The sequence below is a fragment of the Uloborus diversus genome, chromosome 3, assembly GCF_026930045.1.
Source record: "Uloborus diversus isolate 005 chromosome 3, Udiv.v.3.1, whole genome shotgun sequence".
Taxonomy (NCBI): Eukaryota; Metazoa; Arthropoda; class Arachnida; order Araneae; family Uloboridae; genus Uloborus; species Uloborus diversus.
Window position 1 is genome coordinate 30,712,411 of NC_072733.1, and position 15,579 is coordinate 30,727,989.

The 15,579-nt window shown below is 35.5% G+C and overlaps 1 protein-coding gene across 1 annotated transcript in view; it reads left to right on the forward strand.

The window, feature by feature from the left end:
• Positions 1 to 12,965: 12,965 nt before the first annotated feature.
• LOC129218314 (zinc metalloproteinase-disintegrin-like EoVMP2) overlaps positions 12,966 to 15,579 on the forward strand; it is a 154,163-nt gene continuing 151,549 nt past the window's right edge. The window contains exon 1 of the mRNA XM_054852550.1: positions 12,966 to 13,054. Within this exon, the coding sequence (XP_054708525.1) occupies positions 12,976 to 13,054 (79 nt within the window). The 5' untranslated portion in view covers positions 12,966 to 12,975. The remainder of the gene's footprint in view (positions 13,055 to 15,579) is intronic.

Consider the following 15,579-nt stretch of genomic DNA (forward strand, 5'->3'; position numbering starts at 1 on the left):
TTACATAAGCGAGCGGTTACTAAGATTTGGAGAATCGGCTTAAAAAGATTTTGAACCAAGTTTTTCTTTTGTTGTTTTTCACGCCCCTACCGCACTAAGAATGTCATCGTGTGAACCCAGTTATTCGCCGAGCCCCCTGAAAACTTATGTTTAGTCTAACTGCCTAAAGTATACAGCTTTAAGGAGGCCCCAAACCACTAGAAGGTGATGAGGCGAAGCGCAATACCGATGGAAAATCCAAGCACTTAACGGAATTTGAAAATTGAACTCATTGAACGCAACGTGCTCTCTATTAGGGATGTATCGTTCATGAACGAACGGGTCAAAAAGAACGAATCCTTCAAATCAACAGATCCGTTCGTTCACCAAAAAAAAAAAAAGAACGACCGTTCTTTTGAACGGTAATTAGTTTGGAACATTGTATCAAAGCACTTGTGATAAAATCGCCTTATTCATCTTCACATTTTTGACTCTTAATCAATCTCAAATTTCCTTTTTTTCAGTGCAGTACAATAGATTCATTACAAACATTTTTATTTTCGTCTTTATTCATCATTTTTCTTTAACTGTTGCAGTTCATTTGTAATTTCTCGATGTATCCATTAGTAATGTTTTGTGTAACTTGTTTGGGCTACAAACAAAATTGGGCAACAAACTTTCTATTTCTTGTCCAAGAACCTGGTAAAATAATTCTCACCCTTTCTGTTGCCAAAATTATTTCTAAAAGTACCTTTTATCACTTTTCTGGCAAGCCTTTTGCTTTCTATAATATCAACATCATCACTCCTATCAATAAAAAATACGTTATTTTTAAACTTCAAAACCAGTTCGTAACAACTTTCTCGCTGTAAATGAATCCATAAAAGACAAGAGCATAGTGGTCAGTTCATATAAACAATTAATAAAGAGAAAAACATAAATATTATTAATTTTTTTATTTTGGTTATTCTCTCCCCCCCCCCCCCCTTCCACTTCTCCATCTCACTGCTGCCACACGTATTCATTACATAGAATTGGGCTATTACTTCGAGAAAATTCATAATAGATTAAAAAGAAATCAAATCGTCTGACTTTTCTTTGTAACGGACACTGACTCCACCTCGTCTTTGAGGTTATCTTTATTGAAAAAGAGACACAGCTATTTAGGAATTTAGACAGCAATTTAGGAAGAAGTGCTTAAAAACGATAGTAGATGTATAAATTTCTTATTGGGATAAGTTTTTTTTTTTCCTTCCAAATATTTCATGTTAAAAAAAGAAAGAAAAAGAAAAAAAAGAAAGGAAAAACTTCACCCCTCCCCCCCCAAAAAAATAATTTGATTGTCGCCATAGTCCCCCCCCCCCCCCCGTGGGCACCCCTGACTGGAGACAGAAAATAAATTCAACTGTTCGCCGTTATTGTCGGATTTTGTTCATCGATCTATGTGAAGGAGTGAATCCTACGCAGTATAATAATGTGAAATATCACAACATTGATACTACTTTTAAAGTACATGTGTTTAAGCAATATGTGTTACTTCTTGGTTATAAAGGAGTTAAAATGAACACTAATGATGAATACCAAACAAATCACATAAATAGCCAAACGTGGCATCCGATCTATCTCGGTGGGCCAATTTTAGCAAAAGCTATGGTTTTAAAAAGATGCTATGGGGGGGGGGGGGGGTTTGATGATTTGAAAAACTTTTAATTATGCCATTTTTAAGCATGCGTCAGGTTTGAACAAGGTCAAATTTGTGTGCTTATGAAGACAATAAAAATTTCCGAACAAAATAAAATACATATAACCTAAAATGACTTTCTAGAATACTTTACCGGTGCGTTCTGGCCTGGTTGCGGGCTTGGTTAAAATCTGGATACATATACTAAAGTTCTGTACTTCAGAAGAGTCCTATCTGCTCACCTTAGAATCTTTATTATAGCTGAGACAATTAAATTAAACAGATCCTTATCTTCCGCGTTAGACACAACTTACAATGGCAAATTACTCTACAGAGTAAGTCTGAACTAGACGGCAAAATTTTACTCGTTGATAGAAAACATATCTAAACAAGCAAGATTGATGTGGAATATATGGTTGCGAACGCAAAGCCAGAAACTGACGGATGTTAAAAAGGTCAAAAATCCATTGCACAAAAACGATTTTACACATCATTTATAGCAAGATAAACCAGAAACGTCGAAAATACAAGAATTGTAAGAAAGCTAATTCTTTAACACTAGAAAATCGCTCGTCAAGATATGACGGGTGAAAATTGCTTCTATGTTTGAACGAAGCAATTGCCTGTTTGGTGATATTTTGATAGCTTAAATTTTAGCCCTAACTCCTGTGGATTAACGCTAAACTCCGGTAGATATCGTTTATTGTTGACCCCTTTTTCGTTTTTTCATTCCTCTGAAATGACACAGTCTTACCAGTAAAACAGTTAAGTTACCGGATCCAGTTGAGTCTGGTCACAATGAAGCCTTTCCCTGCATGTCAATCAAGACCGAACCATATTATCAAATTATCATGCCGTGGCGCGAGTTTCACTGTTGGTGACATGAGGAACGTAACTCGACTATTTGCTATAATACAGGGTGTTTCTGAACTCTTGGGCAAAACTTTAAGGGGTGATAGTACATATCAGAACAAACAATATAATGGAAAAAATAAAGGTCCCAAACGTCTTCCGAATTAGATAGGCGTCAATAAAGTTTAAGGTCCAAATCAAATGATCATGAAAAAAACGGAAAATTGGTTGATTCGTTTTCGTAAAATTATTCTTTTTATCATGAAAACAACTTTTGAAGATGTAGTTTTAAAAATGCCGATAGAGGGCGCTTGAGACTTTGGAGTAACGAACAACTATTTTTTACCGATATTTTTGAATCTCATTCGATTTCGTTGGAATGCTTGGACTTAAATTTAAATTTTCAGCTCAAAATCAGAGTCATTGGTAGGACTCGACCGATGCATCGGCGCCGATGGTTCAACAATTTTGCCATCGGCATCGGCATCGGCCGCCGATGCTAACTTGCAGGAAACATCGGCCCATCGGCCTTAAAATACATCGAAAAGCCGATGGAATTGGCCGATGTTTTTGAAAAAAAAAGGACCTTTGTTGTTTTACTTTTTAATACAAAGTAAAGGGAGTTATTGTTTTCATATAAAGTTGTTTACTTAAATTTCAATATGGATTTCTTATTTAGTCACACCTGAAAGAGTTTTTAATACTGCATTCAGGTACCAAAAAAGTTAATTATTGCGTTGTTTTTTGCGGCTGGATGTACGTGTGTATCTCTCATAAGTCATACATAACCCAAAAATGGTAAGCTGTAGAAGGCTAAAATTTTGCATGTGGGGTGTGCGTACGTTCCAGTTGTGCACTTCCCTTTTTTGTTTTCGATCGGGTGTTCTAAAAAGCCTATTTACTCATCTTTTGTGGCTATTTATTACTTATTTCAATGGAAAACTAATATAGCGTCTCAGACTGACGATCATTTGGTGATATATTGCCGAATTGGAGATTATGGAAAAAAAATTTGAGATGGCGAAACCGGTTCTGTTTCATTTTGTTAGATTCCCGTTGAACCGACGGTAATTTTTAATTTTTCGATATTTGTAATATGAATCACAGTAATGCATTCTTTTGTGTATCGCTTCGGCTGAATTAAAAGTTTGGGGCCCGTCGAAATGCATTTTGAGGCCCTATTTCTCTATCACAGAAGTTGTGAAACATTTATCATAAGCGTTTTTGTAACTCTTACGGTGCCCCTATGGTTATGGGGCTTCTCGCGCAATTGCAACATTTGCTATGTTTAAAATTCGCCACTGCACGTCAAAACAAACTCGGGTGCAAGTTTTAAAAGGGTTTTTCAGCTCAATGTTTATGATTGTTTTGAACTCTATTTTTTACGACTATTTTTTGTATTTCCGAGAACGCTTGCGTGCCCCTCATCCCGCTCCCTCAATTTCTGAAATTAAACTCTAGTTGTACTTCTTAGTTGCTTAAAACTAACACTATTCATAAAATTAGAGATATTTTTTCCAAGCTTTATCTATTGTTTAGGAAGAATTTAGAGCATTAATGTAAGAAATTGATTAAAGACGCTTTGAATGGTGACGTAATTCGGAAGTCAAAGGGAGTTTTGAATTTTTTCTTCGATAGTGCTGAAGTAGATTCAGAATCTCTCGAAGCGTTGGTGGTAGCGTTTCTGTACTAAAAAAATGAGGCCGAACTTGTGACCGAAGTTTAATGTTGTGAGTTACTCCAAAATCAGAGGGTGACCCTCCTAACCCACCCTCGTCGTTTCAAGTATTTCTTAAATAATTAGCGATTATTTATTTTGGTCGAGAAATGTCATTTTGCGTATTTCTTATACTTGTTTTACCTATATTTCGTAATGCGCCATCTTCTTTGCATCAATAATAGCGATCGATTTTTTTTTCTGTTGTAAGTAACTATTTTTATGTATTTATATAAAATCAATGAATGAGTTATTTTCGTTTTCATCATATTTTTAATAATATGTTATAGAAAAGTTTCAAGGATTTTCTATTATGCAATTTTTTAAATTTCAGAAAATTATTGTTACTTTGAAAAGTTTTTAATTTGAACTTGTTTGTAGTGCTTCATGAAAGATTAAACAATCAATTTGTTCAATATTACGTGTGCAAACATCAGATCAAGTAGTATATGTATTCAGTTATTAACTTGGTGTAAATATTGAGTTTATTTATTGTAGCTGCGTTTTAAGAATCTCGCTCTTTTCATGACTATTTCTTTTTTCCGCATAATTTATGTCACTGTTTTGCTTTTATAAAAAATGCAAACTTTTCTATTCATAAATTTTAAATAAGTATAAAAATATTCCTATTATGATTTAACATTGTAATTTATCTGTTACCTTTTTTGTTTAATTTGATGATTAAAAAAGTCTACGTGCAATCTTTCCACTTTAATTGTGTAATTTGTTGACACAAATAAAGAAGTAAAAAAGAAGAAAAACAAAGAGACTGTTTGATAACCAATTGATTTGTTTTTTTTTTTTTTTTAATTGAACATATATATATTGAACACTAAGATTTCATTAATATTGTAATAATGTATGGATTTAAGTACATTAAACATAGTTAAAAAACATTAAATTATGTTGTTTAATCATTCAAAAAAAATTAAGAATAAAACTATGAAACCGTCAACAAATTACACAATTAAAGTCTTGTACTTGTTTTTCTTCTTTTCACTTTAATTGTGTAATTTGTTGACGGTTTCATAGTTTTATTCTTAATTTTTTTTGAATGATTAAACAACATAATTTAATGTTTTTTAACTATGTTTAATGTACTTAAATCCATACATTATTACAATATTAATGAAATCTTAGTGTTCAATATATATATGTTCAATTAAAAAAAAAAAAAACAAATCAATTGGTTATCAAACAGTCTCTTTGTTTTTCTTCTTTTTTTTTTCTCTCTTGTTCTTTGTTTTCCATCGTACAGCAGTCAAAAAAGGAGAAGCATAACTACACCCTATACAGATTGTACGTATTACGATCCAAAAGTTCGGGGGACAAGCTGTATAATATCTTACCCAGAATAGTTCACATTACCGAAGCACATCCACCTTCAAAAGGTCACCATGAGGGACTATGTACTTCTTCTGTCAGTGTTCATATAACTTTTGGAAACACTCCTGGAAGCCATTTTTGCTAAGTTCTGTGATGCAGAAGAAAGCGGCGTCATTGATTTTTTTTTTGTTGGGAACAGGTAAAAGTCACACGGAGCTAAGTTTGACAAAACGTTATGTTATTTGTTTGTCATATCAGAGTATTGACCAATCGAACCGTGCATCCTCAACATGAAAGTCGCCTTCTTCCCCACGATGAAATTAAAGCAGCAGCGCTAGAGGCCTTACAGGAGGTTGCGATAAATTTCTTCCAGGAGTCCTTCTAAAAGTTATACGAACGTTGGCAGAAGTACATAGTCGTTTAAGATGACCATTTTGTAGATAGATCTACTTCGGTAATGTGAACAATTCAGGGTAATATTTTTTTATATACATATGAATGTACTCATAAAATAGAAATTTAGGTCGAAATCTGATTTTTTTTTTTTTTTTGTGATTACAATTCATTATTCGTAGAAAGGAAGTAAAGTGAATTGAATCAATGAGTTAGGTTCCACGGCACACAGATTTTGGGTTAAATATCGATTTATTTAGTTATATCTATGTACACAACAACTATTCACATATGTACACGTTGATACCATATACGGTGCTCAGTCTTTCACGGTTTTTGTAAATCCACCTTGGGGACCGGGCACTACTCTCCCGTTCGTAAAAGTCCACCTTTACGACGGGCACAATCTCTCCCGTCTCTACAGTTCTCTTTCAGGATCACGGGCCCAACTCTCCCGCTCCTAAAGTTCAGTTCGGAGCTCGCTTGGTCCCGTAGAAAAACCGGCAGCCTCCGCGACCGCAACTGTGTCGTTCTCTCTTCGGTCTTCTCCCCCTTCTCTCCGGTGGGTTCTATTTATAGGGGGTGCCTGACCTTCGGTCAACACGGAGGGCTAGGGGACGCACGTATGCAGTTTTTGGGTCTCGTAGCCCCTTCGCCCTGTCACGTACGCACCTTCTAGGTCACGTATGTCGTGCCGACCTAGTCCTAGCCTGACACAATGATCCTTTAAATCCCTGACAAACTTATAAATTTATTTATGTTAGATTTTTTTTGAGCAATCACGATTGCTTATTGTTCTCATTTGACTGTCCTTGACGTTACGCTGATTTTATTCCCTCCCCCCGACTCTGCAGCACTCCCGCCCACCGTCCTCCGCAGGCGCGACTCCTCCGATCCTGAGCAATGTCCCCCGAAATCCGCTTCTCCTGGTCGGTGGCGTCCATGTCCTACACACGCTCATATATATACACACACACACACACACGCTTATATGCATACACAAGTCTATGCACACACAAGTTTACACATGCACAAGAACTTACACACGCAGAGAAACACACACGCCTACGTGCATGCACAGGTCAACGCACACATAAGCCTTTACATGCATGCGCGCCTACACACACACACACACACACACAACTATACACACGTAACCGCCCAGGAGAATGGCAGGTTTGGGGGACAGGAGTAGTTTCTAGAAACAATAACTCCAATGAGTAGGGTCCTGTCGCAACTGGTGATTGCGAAAAACATAATTAAAAATATCAGAATTCAAATAATTTTTTTTAAACTTTTTTTTTTGCCATCGGCCAACGGCATCGGCGATCGGCCATCGGCAATCGGCCATTTGAGGGAAACAATCGGCCATCGGCCATCTTTGAACAATCGGCCAACAATCGGCATCGGCCCATCGGCCAAAAAAATTCCATCGGTCGAGCCCTAGTCATTGGGTCTGATTAAGTGTCGCGCAAACTAAACTGTGTTCAGAAGTTGAAATTACACTCTGTCACAAAAAAAAAAAAAAAAAAAAAAAAAAAAACATTAACTCAGAAGAAAACGAGTGATCTTCAGGAAACTTAAAATCGATGTGGCCTATGAGAGGATAAGGACATGATCACAGATTCAGAACAAAAGATTGTTTTAATAATTAGTTATGACACAAGAAAGGTTACAAAACCGTAAGTTGTATATCCTCCTCTAGCAGCTATACAAGACAAATCACGGTATGGTATGGAGAAAAATCGGTTACTTACGACCACTGGGACTAAATCGTGATTTATCGTTGAAGATAACATGCCTCCTGTCTGTGACAACCCAGCTAATCAAGTGCAGCGAAAATCTTATCGACGAAAATCCAATCCATCGCAATGGATGCCGGTTCAAGATACCAGCGTCTTTCAGTCTACTTAAGATTGTTTTTCTTGATACCATTATTTTCTTGGAAGGTGTTAAATGGAACTAATGTTAGCTACCTTGTTGATACGGTAGTGGCCACTCTTATGATGTGCGATTTCTGTTTCTAGAATGCCTCAATCAACCGCAGTGGAGTGATTCATTTATTTGTACCTACACTATGCTACTAATATATCGCTCCGACCATGGTGGCGGCAAATACGTGAGTACAACCAACCTGCTTCTCTGAGACCGACTGTACGTCATTTTAAAAAGTCCAACAATCGTTTGTATACCTCTAAAAGGTCATGCTAGTCGCAATAGCATCCTTCAACTCGACAGTTTCGTTTGAAGTGGTCTATGCCACAAGCCTTCACACTTTCAATCGTACCGATCTGTGCATCTTGTATGCGTATAGCGCGCTTACCCTTTCGTCACTGGCCACGAAATTTAAATCATCTCTTACCATTCCTGCCGAGTTTTTGGTTGCCGCTCAATTTACTCTTGATTAGAGATGAAAACATTCGGAAAAAACCCGGAAAATTTCCGAAAAAAATGGAAAAAAAACCGTTTTTTTCCGAAGAAGTAAATTTCCACTTCGGAAAAATTGAAAAAAAATTTTTTTTTTCAACTTTTCAGGGTTTTAATTGAAATTTTCAGCAAAAAGTGATTAGAAATTTCTCACGCTTAAATTCTGATGCAATTCCGCCCCCCCCAGGCAAGTTGTTGTATGACAATATAATTTGCATATAGGTCAAAAAATGTTTAATAATACGTTTTGCAAAAAAGCTTAAACCAATAACCTTAGTGAAGAATTCATTTTCCTTCTTCATAAGACAAACAAGTATAACTTTAATCACAAAACTATGTTTCTGCTGACTGTGCGAACCAAATGTACAGGGTGCAGCAAAAAAAAAAAAAAAAACGGGCAAGCAATTTCCCAAGAAACCCAATGAAAAATAAATAAACTAACAGAACACAAAAAATAATAATATGAGAAGACCTTTAGCTATCAAAAAATTTAATTGGTTGCAAACTAGCAGCCTTTTTGCAGTAATACAGAGATGCAACTGCTTATTGAAATTTTCATACAAGGGCAGCAAGTACTTTAATCAATCCTATTCCCTATAAAGCAATTGGTTTAGAGAGTTCAATTTAAGTGTTTAGGGTAGACCTTTGACTCCAAAATACGCCATACAGTATAATAAATGGGATTGAGGACGAGCGAGTAGAACTTCCACTCTAAAGATGATATCATGTCAAAAACAATGCGCCTTGCACCACTCTGGTCTCTTTGGCCATATGAATCGGTGTGGAGTTGAAGGAAAATGTCTAGTCTACGATGCTGAAGTGCTCTTAGGCCTACAGAAGTACAATAACCTCTAAAATGTCCTTCTGGTTCACTTTTTGATTCATTTTACGTACCTCATCCACAAAAAACTACTGATTTTTTGTCGCTTGTGCTGATTCCATCTCAGACCAAGACTGACTTCGGATTTTGACGATATCTAAGGTGCTTGGAGTGTCTACAGATCAAATCCTATGGTTCTGGGGGAACTGGTTGAATGGTAAATCAGTGAAAGGTATCTCTTCCAGCGTGGACTTGCGGCTCGTCTCAAACGTTTCTGGTATCTTTGGAGTCATACGAATGCCTTAACTTTTTGAAACTTGTAAAACTTCTGTTTGAGCTGCTTTTTCCCTTGTCCCACTTATCGGTCACAAATTTAAATCTTACGAACGACTTCTCTCGTGGAAACCCAAGGATTTCATTGAACTCACTTTTGGATGACCTGACGATTAACTGAAATGTTCACTGTTTGCTTTTGTACACATTCCTGACTATCATTTCCAAGCCACTTGAAACGGCATGCCGTTTCAAATACTGTTTGTCGAGGGACAACAAGCAAACGAACTGTCGTTCCACTTGGTTAAACAACTTAAAATAGCAGGTATTTTGCTTAAAATAGTAAGAAAACCGAAAAACAATACATAAACTAGGTAATATATTGTAAATTATTTTCTAATAAAGTGACAAACAAAAATAAATTAGGCACTCATTAAAATGAAATTACCTTTCTTCCATTCGATGTTACAATTTTTGTCCGATTTTTTTTTTTTTTTTTTTTTTGCCGCACCCTGCATACTGCCGTGCTAAGCAAAAAAGGGGAATTTGCAGTTGGGCTCAAGCTGAGATATTGTATTTCAAAGTGTGGCTCTTTCATATATTTGATTCAGATGTCTTTTTTTTTATTAAAATAATTTTCAAAACAATAGTTCTTGATCAAATGACCCTAAAATATTTAATTTATTTAGTAAAATACGAAACAGAGAACAACTTGGCTATAATAACTCAAATTTGTTCAAAAGTGCTGGTATGAGTTTTACTACTATGCTTAGAACGGCCGTATGAATAAATTGAAACTAGTTTAAGTTTTGGTTCAGCTTAAGAAACGCCAATTTAGTTTTGATTTGGTCTGAGACTGGATTGGAAAAAATCAAGACTCAATAGCTTTCATTTTCAGACCGTAAAGTTACATTGTATTATTTTTCTTTCAAAAAAAAAAATCAATCATGTTTGAAAGTCGAAAATTTCAATTAATACTTCAAGTTTCAAAGGCAATCTAAAATATAAAATGCAATTGTTACGATTAGACACACATTACCCAATATTATTGGTTGAATGACGACTTGACTTATTTCTGGTGTTTGATCATGAAAGCTCTCAGTTATAAAACAAAATTTTTTTTTTATTTTCGTTCTAATTAATCTTACCTTTATGTGTATTTCTGTCAAGCAGATGTGTGGATAGCATACCTTTCTTAATGCTTAACCCTTTATATGTTCCAAGAAACACAGAGCAATTAAGAAACCCTAATTTTATTCAAAAAAAAATCAAATTTTTCATTTTTTCCAATTTTTCCCGAAAAAAAACGGTAAAAAACCGGTTTTTTTCCACCATTTCAAAATTTTCGGAAATTTTACATCTCTACTCTTGATGCATACATTTTTTTTTTTTTTTTTTTGTGAGAAACTGTATTTCAACCTTTGAAGATAGTTCAGTTTTCGCTACTTAATCACTTCCAACAATGCACATTTTGAGCTTAAAATTTAAGTTTGTCCAAGCATTAGAAAACATTTAATGAGATTCAAAAATAGCGGTAAAAAATAGTTGTTCGTTACTCAAAAGTCTAAAGCCCCACCCCCCTATCGGCATTTTTTAACTACATCTTCAAAAGTTATTTTCAAGAAAATACTGACATAAAGAATAATTTTAACGAAAACCGCAAACGAATCGATCAATTTTTCCGTTGTTTATATTCATTTTAAATTTTCGACCCTAACCTTTAATGGCGCCTATCTGCTTCGGAAGACGTGTGGGACCCTTATTTTTGCTATTATATTGTTTGTCCAGATGTGTTTTATCCCCACTTCAAGTTTTGCCCAGTTCAGAACCACCCTGCATATATGAAGATATCTTTCCATTCGCTCTTTCGAACAGAGTGCGAGCTATCTGACAACCGGTAAACGTTGCGTTTATTAGTGAACATCACACCTTTACGGGTAAAAATGTTGATTTTTAAACAATTTTAATATTTTTTTCTTTCTTACTAATTTTTACATACTTTTAGAACATGGATTTATTGCTGCTAGACATTTTCTTTTTTTCATATCAATAATGCGCCAGATGCTATTTTATTTTATAAACAAACAAAAAAACAATAAAAATAACAATTTCAAACCATTTTGGTATGTCTGTAGTTTTAATAGTATAACCACGTCACTAATTCGATCAAATTCATAGGCTGTCCAATTCACCTTCTCAAGTGATCTCTGATATATTCGTATTGTGCCAAATCAAGGCATCGCGCAGGCCAGAGAAGTTGATAATGTGGAAGAGGAAGTCCCCCGAGGCCCTTGCTGTGTGTGACCAAGCATTGTCCTTTTAAAAAATGGCTCCTGTAATACTCCCTGGGGGCCTCCCATCATATACATGGATGACCGCGTACTAAATGCCTTTGCCTTCTTACAAACACAGGAGAGATTTACGCAAAAAAGAAAAAAAAAACACTCAGAGTACCAGTGGGAATCGAACCCACGACCTCCAGCATACGAAATGAAGCTTCTACCACAGATACCGAAACGACAAGTGAAAAAATTCTTAATGACTGACAAGAGAGCACGAGAAAGATTTACAGCGCATTGAAAATCACACTGGCACCTATGAGAATCGAACCTACTTGCTCTAGTGATATACAAGGGCAAGCACGACCACTGCGTCGCGAAGGACCCTGTTTTTGCTGTTAAGAGCTCAAAACATTCAGGGGCGCGCACAGAAATATTGGAGCTCGTCACAAATGACTTTTACCGCCCCACTTCATATTGTTTACCCCTACGTCCCTACATATACTTCACCCCTCAAGTTAAAAATCTCGGACCGATCTCTGGCTCGGACCCGGGCTAACAGATGTCCCTTCTCCCCCCCCCCCATGCATGCCCTTGAAACATTACGCTCTTTACAGAGTTCCGCTTAAATGCTGTAACGGTAAAAAAGCTTTGTTTTTTTTAATGCATGAAATGTGATTACATTCTTTATTATAAGTAACCATATAACAAATAAATAATTGAATAGAATAAATAAATGAAAAAAAATAATGATGTTCAAAAAGGTTTGATGGAAAACAGAGAGAGTTTCTGTTAAGGTTTGACTCGCATGTATGAATATTCCACTGTTTCTAAAAGCAAACTAAACGTGGATTTTCTTTTCCCATCCGAAGTTCCCGCATTTCTTGGGAATAAAAGTATATCATTATCCAAACAAGAGAGAGAGCGCCTTCATAGCCATGGTCGCGCGGAAATTTGGCTAACTTGGCTGGCTTGCTGCCGAGCCGCCGGCGCCAAGCGGAGAAACTGAAAGAAAGAGAAGAGGAGGTTGGATACTCATTCCGAATCGCGAAATAGTGAAAGTGAGAGGGACCGGGTTTATATCCTTTTCTACCGTGCGAGCTAGTGACTCTCTAACGGGAACTAGGTCATCAGACTCCGCGTGCTCTCTCTCTCTCATCTCTAAGCCGTGCCGAAATGATCTCCCACTGAAGAGCGTGGTGCGGTGCCCTTTCCACAGAATCCTGCCATGTGGGCTCTAGTCATTTTGACGTTGGCTTCTTCTTTACCACTCTTCACCTGTGCTCAACCTGATTCAGGCTCAACAGGTAAGAACATTTCTCTATTTTCTCTTGAGGAAATATCTGATTGTTTTATTTCACTAAAAACTCGAGAAAATATGCATGATCAGGCCCATCATTTAAGAGAGTCAAGAGCCCCCCCCCCCCCCCTGACTTTCAGAAATGATTGTATATGCATACATGTGAAATTAATTTTGGTTGTTTTCCGGTTTTATATGCACTTTTTGATCCACCCCTCTTATTTTTGAAATGCCTGGCCTGTGCATGATTATAATTATAGTCTTGTTCACTATTGTTGGCATTCATCTTCGGACGAACAAACAAACTTCAGAACTAGAGTTGCTAAAATAAAGCATTATCGGAGGAAGTTCGGAAATCCTCGTTATTTGTTTGAAATTTTGCAACCAGTGAGTTTATAAAGTAATGTAGTTTGTTGACTGCCAACAATCGTGAGGTGGCTTAAAGTTTGGTCTGATTTATATTCATATCTGTAGCTTGTAGCGACAACAATCAATGTCAGATTATGGTTCAATTTATTTTATAATAGAAATCTATCAATGTAGTGTAAACTTTTCGGTTCAAGAGCAACCAAGGTGGTGTAGTATCCTAGTAGTGAGTAGTAGTAATCCCAATTGTTTTGATCAGCTTTTTCAACAAAAAATATTTTTATTTAAAGCTAAAGGAACAAATGTCACTTTAACTCAAGTAATATTAAAATTAATTTAAAATTATATGTAAATTCCTACTGCAGCCCGAGACAATATCTTGATGTACTCAACATTTTGCTTTGGCTCAGGTGTAAAAGTTGCATAGAGCAAGAAAACAATTAAGAAACTTTACAACCACTTTTCGTAAAACGGAAATTTTAAACTTTGGTTGCTGTTATTCGAAAGTACATTCGAATTATAGTGAAGATTCATAAAACAGAACCTGACAAATATCTTGTGCAAAACTCAATATTTTTAGACTAATACCGGTTGAGCTTATAAGTTTTATTGGTGTATATTACCAACAGTTTAATTCGTTTAAATTTTAACCGGTTTTTTCCACTGAACGGAGAAAATAGCTTATTCAGCAATAATTTCACAAAATATATGTATTTTGAAATTGATCTTAGAATTGTTTCATTCATGGTGTGATCTTGTTGAAACCAAACTTTAGAAGGTAAACAGAAATGCTGGTGTCATTTTCATAACGGAAAGTTTATTCAAGGATCAAATTAAAAAGCTTAAACCATTACTTTAATTAGCTATAACTGTAAGAAGAGCCTAGTGTTTCTTATAGTAGAAATGCTGAAGTAGCTCTCTCATAAAATGGTTAATGAAATTCTTGCACCTTTTGCTGTTTAAACACGCTGAATTTGAAAGTGTTTCCCGACTAAAATTATTTAGAGGTTAAAATCCGGCGTTACTAAAATGGGCCAATTTTACAACTCACTTTACCCATTACAGCCCATTTACAAAATTATCGATCATTAAAACTTGAATTTCACAGCATTAGTGATTGAAAAAATAAATAAATAAAATAATTGAATTAGAAACAGACTTCGTAGAAATTGCTGCCGTAAAAGTGAACCTTTCATAAAATTTTTAATCTTTTTCTTTGCACTTACGAATTTGTTAAAGTATTTTGGGCAGAAAACTAGTAAATTTAAAAAAGGAAAAAAAATTAAAAATTTACACAACAGAGATTCAAGGTTAAAAATTTATTCGGAGCTCCTTCAACAGTATTTACGATAAATTCAAAATGTACTAGTTGAACTCTGAATTTGAATTTCTGATTTTAGTGTAGCCACTATTTATGAGGATGCCATAATATCCTATATTAAATAACATTTCAATTACGTAGTTTGCAATGAAACCAAAAAAAAAAAAAAAAAAATGTTTTTCAATAAAAAAAAACAAAAAAAAAAAAAAACCCTTGAAGTAATCCATTCGCATCGGTTTTTTGAATTGTAGTTATGACAGATTTTTTTTTTGAGTTGAATTACGATGAATAAGACAACCTCCCTCTTCCTTTCAAACTGAAATAAACTCTATTTTACTATTTCTCAGTTAGTATCAAATTTCGACATAGTTCGGTTTCAGGAATCTGAATTGCTCAATGCTTAGCGCCTACAGAAAGTGAATTTCTGTGAAGCTTTCTGTGAATAGAAAAAAAGCCTCCCTTTATTAATTAAATTTTATCGCCCCTGTTTAACAATACAGCAATATATCCAATATTGGTATCGCCTTGCTATTGTTCGGCAAGAAACTTAAATTGTGTGTGTGATCTAAGTAATGGGAATGTAAAGTTCTTCACCAGAAAGGGAAGTCTGGAAATTCTTGTGAAATTATATGCATCACAAAACTTATTTAAAAATTGCCGAATGCAAGTGCAATCCATTAGAAACTTAAACACGTTTTTGACTGCCGCATTTAATCAAGACTTAACATGCACCTCAATTTTTCTAGTCTGAAATGTAATTTTTCAATCCTTCAAGGTTAATTGGTGCACAGTATTAAAAACAGGTGTGCGTTGGATTCTAAGCGTACGTTTTTCGTACGTACGTA